The sequence below is a fragment of the Spermophilus citellus genome, assembly GCF_964194105.1.
Source record: "Spermophilus citellus genome assembly, chromosome: 9".
NCBI lineage: Eukaryota > Metazoa > Chordata > Mammalia > Rodentia > Sciuridae > Spermophilus > Spermophilus citellus.
In genome coordinates this window covers 98,329,350-98,344,919 of record NC_138191.1, presented here as the reverse complement: position 1 = coordinate 98,344,919, position 15,570 = coordinate 98,329,350, and the positions used below count along the sequence as shown (strand labels likewise).

At 33.1% G+C, this 15,570-nt stretch overlaps 1 protein-coding gene across 7 annotated transcripts in view; it reads right to left on the bottom strand.

Moving 5' to 3' along the window:
* TUT4 (terminal uridylyl transferase 4) overlaps nt 1-15,570 on the bottom strand; it is a 126,888-nt gene that overhangs the window by 34,386 nt on the left and 76,932 nt on the right. For all 7 annotated transcript variants that reach the window (XM_081307134.1, XM_081307135.1, XM_081307136.1 and 4 more), the window contains 7 exons: nt 12,950-13,100; nt 9,262-9,348; nt 7,100-7,203; nt 4,258-4,315; nt 4,057-4,160; nt 3,551-3,640; nt 1,592-1,705 (listed from right to left, as the gene is read on the bottom strand). In XM_081307134.1, the coding sequence (XP_081163260.1) occupies nt 1,592-1,705; nt 3,551-3,640; nt 4,057-4,160; nt 4,258-4,315; nt 7,100-7,203; nt 9,262-9,348; nt 12,950-13,100 (708 nt within the window). The remainder of the gene's footprint in view (nt 1-1,591; nt 1,706-3,550; nt 3,641-4,056; nt 4,161-4,257; nt 4,316-7,099; nt 7,204-9,261; nt 9,349-12,949; nt 13,101-15,570) is intronic.

The window sequence follows — 15,570 nt, the reverse complement described above, 5'->3', positions numbered from 1 at the left end:
GGTTCCATTCCCAGTTTTCCAAGAAATCTCCATGCACAAAAGTTAACTCAAAATGGATCAAGGAGCTCGATATTAAATCAGAGCTGGCGAGAGATATTAAATCAGAGACACGGCGTCCGATAGAAGAAAAAGTCGGCTATGATCTACATACTGTGGGGTCGGGCTCCAAATTCCTCAATAGGACACCCATAGCGCAAGAGTTAACAACTAGAATCAACAAATGGGACTTATTCAAACTAAAAAGTTTTCTCTCAACAAAAGAAACAATAAGAGAGATAAACAGGGAGCCTACATCCTGGGAACAAATCTTTACTCCACACACTTCAGATAGAGCCCTAATATCCAGAGTATACAAAGAACTCAAAAAATTAGATAATAAGATAACAAATAACCCAATCAACAAATGGGCCAAGGACCTGAACAGACACTTCTCAGAGGAGGACATACAATCAATTAACAAGTACATGAAAAAATGCTCAACATCGCTAGCAGTCAGAGAAATGCAAATCAAAACCACCCTAAGATACCATCTCACTCCAGTAAGATTGGCAGCCATTAAGAAGTCCAACGACAACAAGTGCTGGCGAGGATGCGGGGAAATGGGTACACTTGTTCATTGTTGGTGGGACTGCAAAATGGTGCAGCCAATTTGGAAAGCAGGAAGATAATATTTAAAATGTTTATTTTCTTTTTACTATTTGTTTAAAAGAAGAAAAGAAATGCTGCTAAAAACACATACAGTCATAAGAACTTTTGAAAATTTACTAAGGCCATCTGACACCTATCATATGACTTGCTATTTTGTGATTTTCTTTTCTGCATGACTATCAGAAAAATAAGTCTACAACTATGTGAAATCAAAATATGTGATTTTTCCGAGCAACTCTGATGCTTCTCTCCTACCTCAAAATAGTCATCCATCTAAGAAATTAGAACTGGATCCTCTCTAATGCCTACAGGTCCACATTAGCCAAGAAGGAACAGATAGATGATTAAGAACTCCTTTATACCTATTTCAACGAGTATAATTTGGCTACAGAAAGTGACTCAATGAGTCATCAATTCTGAATGAATATGAGTACAATCCAGTTCTCTCAATGTACATTCTACTATTTAATGCAATTAACATGTCTTAGAGAAAATTTTTCTTTGGGTTTTTTTTTCTTAACCAAAATTCACAAGACTGACTTAAGCATACACAGAATTAAATCAAATTTCATAGTCAAGCATGAGGAAGGAAAACACTTCCTAAACAATTTATGAACTTCCATCTGAGAGACCAGAATATATATGAATATATATGAGTTTATGGATGGCTACAAGAACTTCATAATAATCTGCAGCAAGCTAAGACTGTGAAATTTTAAAATGTTGCAAGATATTCAATGGTTCTATTCATTTCATATTCTTTTAGTAGTTTATGTGATCCCATAATAATTTTTCGAAAGCTTCATTGTTAATTATAGCATTAAGTTGAAGGAGAAAACAACCATGATGAAATGAGCTGAGTAATAAATCACGTAATTTCTGCTGTGTATAAATCCATTGTTTGCAAAAAAAAAATACCTTTACAGTTTTCTTAAATACCTACCTCTTGTAAAACTGGGATAACAGGTGGCTTTCTCTGCTGCAGAAAGTACAGCACCATAAGGATATATGCATATGAAGATAAACTTCCCCTGGAAGCATCTCCAATGTCACAACGCTAAAAAATATATATATAAAGATTGAAAATAAAACTTCAGAGTTTCATTCCATACAGAAGTATTGATGACTTTGAGACACTGTTTTTTAAACTCACTAAACTAAAAAATGTCCAAAAGTTCAGTTACAAACTGTTATAAAGGGTGTGGGGGAAACCAGCACTTTCATACATTACAGATCAGAGTATAAATCAGGACAAACTTTATGAAGAATAATTTGGCAATATCAATTTGATGAAAGTATTTCTTTTGACCTAGCCATTCTAAGAATTTATCTTGCAAAAATGCCCAAAAAAGTATGAAATGACTAAATTCTTTATTGTAGTACAGTTATAATATGAAGTAATTTCCAAGATCTATTAAGAAAAGTGAGATCTATGAATCAAAGCAAAGGGTAGAACAATCTTTTCAGTGTGCTTAGACCTAGAATAAACAGGAGACAGGAAATTCATATATTTGTTTGTACTAGTATGATATATTTCTGAAAGGATACAGAGGAAATTTTAACACTGGCTGCCTCCAGTAATAAGCAATAGTTGGTTAGGAAATAAGTAGGGAACGTTTTCTACTTTCCACTATAAATACTTTTATTTTAAATTTGTTTTTAGGGGTTTGAGGGACAGGGGATTAAACCCAGGGGCACTTAACCCATGAGCCACATCCCCAGCCCTTTTTGTTTATTTATTTATTTGTTTTTAATTTTGAGACAGGATCTTGCTAAGATGCTGAAGGCCTCACTCTGTTGCTGAGGCTGACTTGGAACTTGTGATCCTCCTGACTCAGCCTCCCGAGCTGCTAGAACATAAACACCTTTAGACCTTTTGAATTCTGAACCACATGAGTACATCAGCTATTCAAATTTTTTTTCATTAAAAAAAAAACACTAAAAGACTACTCAGAAATTTCTCCTACTGAGTGAGAAATTACCTCACTGTTAAAGTTAAAGGAATGATTTCTCTGATGAGAACCACTTGGCTTGATTTCCAAAGCTCCATGTAGCTATAACAAAACCATCATGCTGGAGTTATTATTCTGTGAGGTGATTCTAGAAAAGTAGCTTTATCAAGTCTTATATGTAGTATGTGCCAGCATGCATTTCTTTTCTAACCCACTTTTCTGTCCAGAAAGACATGTATGGGAAAATCTAAACAAATATGCTTTCTTATTGAAAAGAGTGAGATTTATGAAATGAAAATCTGACCAAGTCATTTCCAACTAAAATTCTTCCACTAACACATTCACAAAATTAACTCTTTACTAAACAGCTACCATAAGTAGGCTGAACTAAAGTATACTGAACTAGGAAAATAGATTCCTGTCTTAATATTCAGCAAAATGAAAACAATCCAGTGTTACAACAAGTGTTTCAACAAAAGTATTATTTTGTTTTTGTTTTCTTGGTCAGAAAAATTGATCATTAAACCCAAATACCAGATTTTCTAGCCCAGAGATGCTTTAAATATAGAGTTTGCCAACTACCATGCCTAGGATTGAAAATCATTACTATATTACCCCAACAGGAAAAATAAATTATAATAAAATAAAAGCAATTATAATAAAATAAAAGATCACTATACTACCCCAACAGGTATAATAAATTCAACATATTTATTATAGAGTATATTTTTTTCAAGGTCAGACACTAATGGGGAGGCAGAGGCAGGAGATCACTTAAGTCCAAGGTTCAAAGCCATCCTGGGCAACACAGTAGTGTACCCTATCTTGGGGGTGGGGGAGAATCTAGATAAATAAAAACTGAGACAATATTTTTACAAGTCTAACATCAGTATGTTTCACTTCATCATGAATATTACAACAAAGTACATCATTAACTTCTTTATAAATACCTTTGCAAAAACTTTCATAGTATATCCCAAGTACTGTACTCGAGGATCAATAGCTGCATAAGTAGCTAGCATTCTTGTGTTATGTTGAGCCTGAAAAATAATTCCATATTTGAAAACATTTCTTAAACTCACAAATAAAACACACTTCAAACAGAATATATATAAATGTAAATTTTTTAAATATTTATTTTTTTAGTTGTAGTTGGACACAATACTTTTTTTAAAATTTATTTATTTTTATGTGGTGCTGAGGATCGAACCCAGGGCCTCGCACAAACTAGGTGAGCACTCTACAGCTGAGCCACAACCCCAGCCCTATAAACAAAAATTTTAAAATACCTATTAACAAGTGAAATAAAAACTTACCTTCAATCTGAAGGCAAGAGCAAATTGATAAATACACTTTTTCCTTACAGTGCTCACACTTGAAATTTTTAAGCATATAGGTATAATCAGTAACCTGTAAACGGAAAATAAAGTATACCTGCCTGTAAAGAGAAACTTACTAATGTATTATACAAACTGATATCGCCTTCTAATCCACTTCGTCTGTGTTCAAATTTTACGATAGGCACTTTGGCAGTAGTTATAGGCAAAATGTTTCTTAAACCTGATTAAAAAAAAAAAAAACTTAAGTAGGTTAAATAATTTTCATAATACTACGAAGTATTTTCTTTTGTTTTAAAGCAAAGATTTGAACTTTATACCTGGATGTCTCTTAAGAATTTTCGCCAAATTTTCAATTATTTCCTTACAATTTAATTTCTAAAAAAAAAAAACAAAAAATAAAGTTTAATTCAATTTGGTCTTGTACAAATTCTAGTATCATACAGGCATTGCACAGTAATATTTTAAAATTTCTAGCCATAATGCATTACATATAACCTTGCTACTCAATGCATATGTGGTTTATAGACCCATAGCATCAGCATAATCTGAGAAAATAAAAGAAATGCAGAATCACAGGCTCCTCCCCATCTATTGAACCATAATCTGCATTTTAACAAAATCCAAAGGTAATTCAAATGCAGATTTAAGTATGAGAAGCACAAAGATAGGAGTATAATATGGTTTTCAATATGTGACTCAATAACTAAAGATGGGTTTGGTAAGGGCAAAGAAATATATTAAAAACACAGGCTCTAAATTTAGATAAACCTGAATTAAAATTTTGAACTAAGTATTGACTAGCTGTATGGCTTATCCTTAATCCCTCTCAGCATCACATTTTTACTTTATAAAATCAAGATAATCATAAATTTCTGCCTTAAAACAGTTGTTGGGAAGATTCATGAGACATGTCGTAAAGCATTCAGTAGTAAGCTTGACACAAAACTGAGTACTTGAAAACTCTGAGCTATTTATTATGTCAATATGTTGATAAGAAAAGGAAAGATAATCCTATAAGCAGCACCTATTTTCACAAGGAAATTCTTACTTTTACAAATGTAAATGTACTGCTTTTTTAAAAAGAGTGCAGAGTTGATATGGTAATGATAATAAAACTACAAGAAACACAGATGATAACAAGTATTATAAATTAACTGTATTAAATTGAAGGTATAACCATCAATCCCAAGAGTTATTACAAAATAATCCTTGCGTGAAGCAGTAGCCATAGCAGTTTAATTTGGGTATTTTCAAGGGAATCATTAGTTACCAATTCATGTACAATAAACTGGACAAAGGAGGTAATTTTTCTCTTTATTATGCAAAGATATAAATTATGATAGAATTTTTAAGTTTTAATAATGTCTCATCTGGAATAAAATATTTTATTCTTTTTCGTTGCTTCAACTTCTGCATGTGAATGGCAGATTTTACATCATATACAAATCCTTAATGATTAGAAGTCTGTAATTAAATTTTACATAAAACATATCTATAATTCTTAACTCTTTCCTAGATAAAAATCATTTCCTATCCCCTCAATTTTTGCTCTTCAAAATGGAGACAGGAAGCATCTTTTCAAGAGCTGATAAAAAGTGAGTTAAAAAAAAACAAATTACTTGTTAACATTTCGGTTTCTTTATAGAACAAGATAGATGAAGTTGTCTTGCTGCCAAGTGCTTTACAAACATGTCTTATGTAATCTTCCCAACAACTGTTTTAGGGCAGGAATTTGTGATTATCTTGATTTTATACAGTAGAACTGTGATGCTAAAAGGGGTTAAAGATTAGTCATACAGCTAGTCAAGTAAGTTCAATACTTAGTTAACACCAAAATCTACTTCTTAGGCCCAGAAATAAGGATCTACCAGGTATCAACACTATCTTTGCTACAGGCATGACAACGTAATAAACACCTTTTGAAAGGACTATAACAAAAATGCACAAGTACATTACTCTGCTGAATTCTTTTATCATGTAACAGAGGCAATACTGACACTCTGTAGATGCCAGAAGCTTGGCCTCACAACTTAAGTAGGTTAAATAATCTTGCAAGTAGTTCCTAATTTTGAAACATAAATACCAAAAGCTATGCTGGTAAAAGACATCTACAAGCATCCCTCCTTTTCTAACTGGTACTATAAAGTTATAGGACATTTCTTCCCACTCAACCCATTCCTTTTTCCACTAGAGCCTGGATAATCTCAATCCTACTACTGGGGAAATCCTACAAAGAAGGAAAGCCTAAGGACCCACTCTCACTGCTGAGACTTCACTGCTCCTGGCATCTGAAGGTGGAACTCAGAAAGCTTTCAATTTCATAAAGTAGTAATTAGGTGCTACAGTACTATTAGTATTATATTTAATCTACATTATGGGTTCAAAAAATTACAAAAAGGCAGTGAGATACAACAAAAGAGCATGAACTCTGGTGTCAGACAGACCTGGATTCAAATCCCAGCTCCAACACTTACTAGCTGTGTGAACTTGGGCAATTCAGTTTATCTTTCAAAGCCTGAGTTTTCTCATCTATAAAATGGGGTAAATAATATCTATCTCGAACATAGGTATAAGAATGAATTGAGATAATATATGTGTAAGTGTTGGGTATGAAACAAATGTTAGTTCCCTTTCCAACCCAAAATGAGTTTCTAAAGCTCACTTATAACATAGCTTCCATGGAAAAAATGTAAGTGGCCCCAAAGTACAATTAACTTTTAGAATACAACTCCGTTATAAATTAGATGACTATCTATATTTTCTATTTATAATGATACAAAGTCATTACCTAATGGAAAATAATATAAGACAGAGTAAGCAAAAACAATATTAAGAAGCAAACTGAAGCACCAGCTTCTCATTGGTTCTAATGCAAAAATTTTAACTTTATGGTACACTGACTTTTTCCAAACTTTCATTATAAAACATCTGTAATTCTCAGTGATATGGCTTTTATATTACAAATGACTGAAATGGTAAATTTACTTAAGATATGAATATCTTCTAAATTGCTAATTATTTTATATTTCAAATGCTGCTATTGATAATACATTTATACAAAGACTGGCATCATGTGTTTTCTCAATATTACATACAAAAATAAAAATATTCATCTTTAGGGAAAAAATTTTTACACCTTTTCCAAACACTAATTCTTACCTCTGCATTTTCATGGCCTTCCAAGGTCATACAAATATCCAGATCACTATCACGAAATCCAAATCCATTTTTAGAAGAGCCAAATAAGCACAATCTTGCCTTTTCTAAGCAAAGGAAAAACAAGTCAAAAGTCTTAGGGAAGAAGAATTTTCTAATATCTACTAATAACCTAAGATAAAGTGACCTTGTCCACTTCTATGATTTAAATTACTTACCACTGGAAGACATACTGAGAAATTCTAAAACATCCAAATCTTTTGTTCAAGTTCCCATACCACGTTTCCACTTGCTCTTTCCACTTTTGTAGACACCATGAATTCAACATGTCTAAACTAAAATATCAACTTCCCCCAAACCTAGTATTATCCCTACAATCCCTATTTTCAGCAAATAGGGATTTGCTGAAATCTGTTCAATTGCCCAAGTCAGAAATATATGTGAGATCCTTAATAACCCTCTCAATCTCCACATGCGCAATCATTGAGACATTTAGCTTCTTCCAACTTAACTATAAATCCATCTACCTTCATTTGTTTTCAACATCACTACCAATAATTAAGACATATATTTGAGAATTTACCTCTTGAAAATAAACCTAATTCTTTCAGGACAATTCAAGTAGATTTATAAATACGATCTTAGTACAATAGGATTAATAAATTCTCCTCCAAAAGTAAATGACTAATTCACTAGATATAAATTATGATAATGTTATTCCTTCACATTTACAATTCTTCAATAATACCTACAACTGCAAACAAGTTGCAGCTAACAGGGTTGGACTTTTCTTCCTCTCAATTCTTAAGCAGACTACTCACTTAGGGAACAAATTCTATATTTTCAAAACAATCCTTCCATCTGATTCTGATGCTCTACTTGAAATAAGAATGACAACTGAGAGGCATAAAAGAAGCTACAATTATATTTAATTGATATTTTATATATACTAACAACATTTTTAAGCAGAATCAAAGAGCAACAAATCATCTTTCAAAATACAAATTTATTTTGATTCTAAATTAACTGTTTATGTACTTCTAAAATATTTGGACACAAAATTCTTGATTCTTCACCCTCATGCTGAAAACCTGCTCTTCCTGCTGTCTTTGCCATTTCATTAAATAGCACCACCCAACTGCTCAGCATAAATCTTGAGATCGTCCTTGATTTCCTTCTTTCTTTCTTTCATATCTCACCTATGATAAATGCATCAGCAAATCCTGTTGGCCCTACCTTTAAAATATACCCCAGTTTCCAACCACTTCTCATCCTCTCCAAATCACTATTATGTTTCATTTGACTTATGCATCACTTTCCTAAATGTTTGCTTGCCTTTTTTTTTTTTTTGGTATTTGATACTGGGTATTGAACCCCAGGAGTATTTTACCACAGAGTTAGATGCACAGCATTTTATTTTTATTTAGGGTCTTGCTAAACTGCTGAGGCTGTCCCTGAACTTGCAATCCTCCTGCCTCAGCCTCCTATATCACTGGAATTACAGGCATACACCATCACACCCAGTTTGCTTGCTTCTACTCTTAAGGCCCTATGTTCTATTCTCTCAGACCATGTCATTTAACAGCTAAAAGCCTGGAAGGCCTCCAAAGCCTTTCATTAGGTACTCAAAATAAAAGTCAAAGTCCTATTACTAACATCCGTGAAACAATACCTAGGCTCTGACCTCATCTTTCTATTACAGTCTCCCTCACATTCTCCACTCCAACTATACTGTACTTTTGGTCTTCAACCATGACAGATATAATCTAATCTTGGGTGTTTGTACTCACTACTCTTTCTCTATACAATATTTTCTCTTTGAATATTCATAGAACTTGCTCCTTCATATTGTTAGGGATTCTACTCAAATGCCACCTTATCAAAGAAACTTACCATAGTAACCCATCACTTCTTTTATCTCCTGCATTTAATACACATACTATTTGCTGATACAATATATTTAGTTGACTATTTAGTTTTATTAGTTGACTGTCTCCCCTCTGAAATACATACTTCATGAAAGCAAGTTTCACCTCTTTTACTAGAAATGTGTCCCTAAAAATTAGAACACATAACATTCAATAAACATTTTTTTAAATAAATGAATGAAACCCAAGACCACATGGCCACAGTAACAAAACAATCAATTTTTACATATGACATACCATCATATTCTTTTTGAATAAACTTTTCCAAGCCAATTAAAATTTGCTCCCTGTTGTGTTGTTCAGAGAAAGGTGGTGATAACTCATCTAGGTTTGAAAATGGGGAGGAGAGAGAAATAGAAAAAGTAAAAATAGAATCTGAAAATATCTTCAAGTATTTTTCCTAAAAATTATACTTACCATTTCATTATTTGTTAACTCTTCTGACTTTGAACCATAAATGTTACTAGAGAAGGGGCAGTGGAGCAGCAAAAGATAATTTTTACAAGACCTGTTTACATTTCACACAATTGTTTTCACTATGAGATACCTACAAATATATAAAATATATTTAATTTTTCAAATGATTTAATGCTATCTTATTTTTCCCAGACATTCCACTCCCCTTCCATATCCATGCTTGTTTTTCCCTCCTGTATTCATACTGCTATCCTAGGCATCTGGTCCACTCAAATCTAACAATTTCCTTAAATGTCTGGTCAAGACTCAAATCTTCTCTATAAACTACTCTGCCAAACCACAGCCTTAAAGACCTGTCCTTGTTTTGATTCAATTTATTTAGTTCTCCAAATTGCTTGACATAATGTAACACCTGATTTTATACTGTCCTTTGAATTTTCTAGTTATTCCATTTATATCCTATTTTCCAATAGGACTATACATTCCTTAAGACCAAAGTTTTTTCTTTTTCCTTCTTTCTTTCCCATCTCTACTTCAAGATATCCCCAAAACATAATACAGGAACAATGCAATAATTTATCAAAATTTTGCTATAATGAAATTAAACTAATATTCAGTTTTTTTAAAAAAAACAAATATAGCAACAATAGATATGGGAGAGAGCAGAAGAGATGAAATGCAGGGTATGTGTGTTTAATATTTTTAGTTGTAGATAAATATCTTTATTTTATTTATTTATTTTTATGTGGTGCTGAGGATCAACCCAGTGCCTCACATGTGCTAAGCAAGTGCTCTACCACCTAGCCACAACCCCAGCCCGTGTGTGTGTGTGTGTGTGTGTGTGTGTGTGGTGTGTGTGTGTGTGTGTGTGTGTGTGTGTGTGTTTTAAGGCAGTAGAACTATTCTATTATTATAATGGTAGATACATGACATAATGAATGCTATAGTCCAAGTAAGTGTCTCCCAAAGACCCATATGCTATAAGTTTGGTCCCCAACCCATGGTGCTAACTTGGATTAATGGAACCTTTAAGAGGTAGGATCTATTGTGATGGGAGTTTTCCAGTCTTTGGGGCATGCACTAAAAGGGCCTATTCTGACCCTATACCCTCCTCTTCTTTTGCATAGCAGTTTTGAGGTAAACAGTTTTGTCATGCCATGTGGTTCCACCATGGAGTGCTATCTCATCAAAGGCCCAAAGTCCAAGGGTTAACCAACCCTAGATTAAAACCTCTAACATTGTAAACCAAAAATAAACCTTTTCTCTTATGAGATAACTTCTCTGTTATTTATTACAATGAGAGGAAATGACTAACATAATGCATTTGTCAAAACCCATAGAACTTTGCAACACAGAATGATCCTTAAAGTATGCAAATATTTCAAAATCATAGAAAAGGTCGAGGCATTCAGGATGGAATATAGACTGTGACAAAAGAATCTAACTGTATTATAAATGTACAATACAACTTCATTCAACAGAATGGGAAAAAGGTGGTGCTGGGCCTAAGTAACTTTGAAAATAGCGGAATCTGTAAAATTAAGGTCAAAGGGAACTACGAGAAGCACTGTATTCTAACTGATGAAGTTTCCCATGGGAATATAAGTGCTTTAACAGTTCTGATGCTGCTATACAAGTATACTGAAATGCTACAATTAAACAGGTAGTAGATGGTGGGAACCAGCTTTCTCATTACTGGAATGGGAGTTTACAGATAAGCAAAGAGAAGAGGTTAGAATGAGTCATGTGGTAATGGTTCAAAGTTGGATATTAGTATGGAGTTGTGTTTAGCTTAAACATAGATAAGATGATCACATACAGAAATATTTATAGATAAGTACAAATAAATGAGTTATTTGTTATTTTCTTCCTGTAAGAAGTCCTGAAAGCAAAAACATTCCAGTAGAATCAAGAACAGCTAGTGTTCAGATCTCAGTTCCTAATACCATTCTCCCATATAAAGAACCAGGGCTCCTTGGAGAAATTTTAAGACTACGTCAGAAAACATACATGATGATCCTGGAGCATCTTGTAGTAACAGGAAGTAAGGAAGGGCTAAAAAACAAACAAACCACACACTGATGAGGGCACATCAAAGGGTCACAGTTGCCAAAAGAGCTCCCAAATTCTAGCCAAAGCTAGAATTCATTTAATAATAAAAATAAATCAGTATTGGATTATATTCCAAAGTATAAAATATCTGTGAGTCCACAGTGAGAGAAAAATAATAAAAATAAATGTTATGAATTGTACCTTAATAAAACTTTTATAGTACCATGATCTAATCATTCCACTCAAATATTTACATAAGGAAAAAACTAGCATATGTTTATACCAAAACACATAATCTGAATGTGTATGTCAGATTTATTTGTAATAGCCAAAATTTAGAAATAAGCAAAATATTGATTAATAATAAGCAAGTAGATAAACAAACTGTAACACGTCCATACAATGGAAGATTACTTACTCACCAATAAAAAGAAATTAATCACTGACACACATAACAGCATAAATGAATCTCAAACAATTACTCTGAGTGAAGGAAGTCAAACCTTCCCCCAACAAATGAACACATTCTGTGTAACTGCATTTACACAGAACTCTAGAAAATACAAACTAATCTATAGTTAAGTGATAGAAGCAGTTAAGTGACTGCCAGGCAGTAAGTAGGAACAGGAAAGGGTAAGAGAGAGGAATTACACTGGGGAATTACAATGTCATGTTATGACATCAGAAATCTTATCTTACCTGAATACAGCAAGCAATGCATAAATGTTTGGTGAATAGAGGTATGCAAGACTCTCCCCAGAATGTCTTTATAAACATTTCTCTCTAGGCCTTTCTCATACTCTACCAAATAAAAAGCAATTATCCTCCCAAACTGTGCATGTTAGGTTATTATGCATGATCCTCTATGTTTGCAAATGAAGAGGAAGGTTCATCTCAAATACCACATCATTAATTCGAATTGTTCTGATACACCTCAGTTAAAATTAATTGGGTGTGCACTGCATTTTTTTTTTACTACTACTATAGCATATAACATTCTAATTCCAATTATGGCAATTTATATACGTGTCTTATACATTCATGTAGGGGCAGCACCATTCCACAGCACTGAAAGTACAGAAATGTTTTTTATTTAGACTGTCCAATGCAGTAGCCTCTAACCACGTGTACCTACCGAGTGCTTCAGATGTGTCCAGTGTAACTGAGGAACTTAATTTTATTTTAACTGATTTAAGGTTGAATAGCCCCACATAGGTGTAGCAAATCCACAGTCTAAGTTTCTTAAAATTAATACATATGAGAGCAATTAAATTCCTTCTGGCATTTACCACATTACCCTGAACATAGTAGGCATTTGGTAAATATCTATACTTAGTCTCTACACTATTCAAAAACCCCTACCCCCCCCAAAAAAAAAGCAAATTGTCCTTTAATTAGAAAAGTTAACATCCAAGAAAGAATGTAGTCCCAGTAGATACAGTAATAAAATACTTACCAAAACACCTTTTACATACTAAATCAAGTATTTCCCGAAATCGGTTTGTCATTGGTGGTAGAGGTTTTAGATCAATTTTCCTGAAATCCTCTGGGCAATCATTTTTTGAATGACCATCCTTTTTGCAGATGCTGCATACTATCGTTGGCGGCTATACAAAGGTAAGAAAATAATCTAATAAGTGCCTTTTGAGGCACTTCATCGCTTAGCAATCCAAAAATAATCTTTTAGATAATTCAGTTCTGATAAACTGTGCCTTTTGGAGATTTAAAAACAAAATTTAGTAAAATGCAATCACAAAAACTATTCTGAGCAAACCACTTTTTCCTCCACTAAAATATTTATCAATAACAAATTCACTTGAGGATGTAAGATGAAGAAAATAACAGGAAATACAAAAGGAATGGCTAAGTGAAATAGCTTGATTAGCTCCCAAAGGGAAATAAATGCATTATATTTTTAATTTACCAATATCTAACAAAGTAGTTAATAAATTTTAAACTGCACCTTTCAAATCACTCCAAACATTTTTCCATCTTCAGAATCAATTAATCACAGAACTCTCACTTAGCCAGTTCTGTGTCCTGATTGCAGGACTAGAATTGAAAAATAAATTAGCTCCATAAATAAAGAAGTATTAAATAGCTACAAACTGAACTTCAAACCCTGTAGCTCCATTTTAAATATATTCCAGAGGACCACCAGGTGTGGTTAAAACATCAGAATTTATGCCAACTAGTTGAATAAAATTCATGGTTAAGGAAGACCACTACTCTTTTATTGTGACACATCTAGACTCTAAAATTAGTGTCTTCCTCCAGTGTTAGCCTGGACATTTACATAGCCACAAGCTCTGAGGCAAATTATACAGAACAAACTATATACACCTCTACAGGAATAATATACTGTGGGCTAATTAAAAGTACTCCAGGAACCTTTAACTGCTTTTTTTTTTTTTTTAAAGAGAGAGAGAGAGAGAGCGAGAGAGAGAGAGAATTTTTTAATATTTATTTTTTAGTTCTCAGCGGACACAACATCTTTGTTGGTATGTGGTGCTGAGGCTCGAACCCGGGCCGCACGCATGCCAGTCGAGTGCGCTACTGCTTGAGCCACATCCCCAGCCCTCTTTAACTGCTTTTCAAAGCATTCGTTTTTTTAAATGACATATGCAAGGGAAATTCTTTTAAAATTTTACAGATAACTAATAAAAATTAAAATGGGAGAAACAGTACTCCTTATTGAAATAGGTAAATTTTAGGGGAAAAAAATATAAAATACAAGAAATACATTGTAGTTATATAATTAAGAGATTATTTTTCTAAAAATCTTGTCATTTATTTCATTCTTTCAATAGTTCATATGCCCTAAATACTGAAACTGAGATAAAATCCAACAAATATATTCTTATATAGAATGAAGAAATACTGCTTAGAGGAAGGAAGAAATGAGAAGATGTTGGATGAAGGGTACAAAACTACATTTATTCAAAATAACTAAATTCTGGATATCTGTTACACATAACCTTAGGCCTATGATTAACAATGCTTTACTATATTCTTAAAATTTTGCTAGACAATAGATCTCACATTAAGTTCTCTTTCCACAAAAGGAGGCAGTAGGCTTTTGGAGATGATGGATAGATATGTGGTATTAATAGTGATGATTTCATAGATATATACTTAACTTCCAAACATCAAGTTGTATACATTAAACATATATAGCTTTTTAAATATCAATCTTTTAAAAAATATATTTTTATTAGTTGTTGATGGACCTTTATTTTACTTATTTATATGAGGTGCTGAGAATCAAACCCAGGGTCTCACACATGCTAGGCAAGCCTTCTACCACTAAGCCATGACCCCAGCCCTGCAATTTTTTTTTTTTTTTTTTTTTTTTTTGTAGATGGACACAATACCTTTATTTTATTTATTCTAATGTGATGCTAAGGATTGAACCCAGTGCCTCATACATGCTAGGCAAGTGCTCTACCACTGAGTTACAACCCCAGCCATCTTATCTCAATAAAACAGACTTTTAAAACATACTGCTTATGGCTGAGGTTGTGACTCAGCAGTATAGTGCTTGTGCAGCATGTATGGGCCCCTGGGTTCGATCCTCAGAACCATGTAACAATAAATAAACAAAATAAAGGTATTTGTCCATCTACAACTCGAAAAAAAATTTAAAAAAAAATACTGCTAAGTAATTATGTTAAAAATCTTAAGCTTGTCCATAAATAATTACTGATAAAACAATAAAACTGAATGACATTCTAGTTTTTTAAATATTCTATTTGGCTTACATGTGCTTTAAATTATCATTTTTCATTCTGGAAGCTTATAATGATATTTCAGTTATATGTATTGTACTTAAAGCAATGTGACTTAGCTAAAGTTTTATTAATAAAGTTCTTATTGCTTATTTTCTACTACCGGGTCATTGTTGATTTTGTTCATTTGTTTGTTTTGCAATACTGGGGACTAGAACTAGGGGCACTCTACCACTGAGTTATATCATTTCCCTTTCTTATTTTTTATTTTCAGACAGGATCTCAATAAATTATCCAGGTTGACCTCAAACTCGAGCTGCTTCTGCCTCAGCCTCCCAAGTAGCTGGAA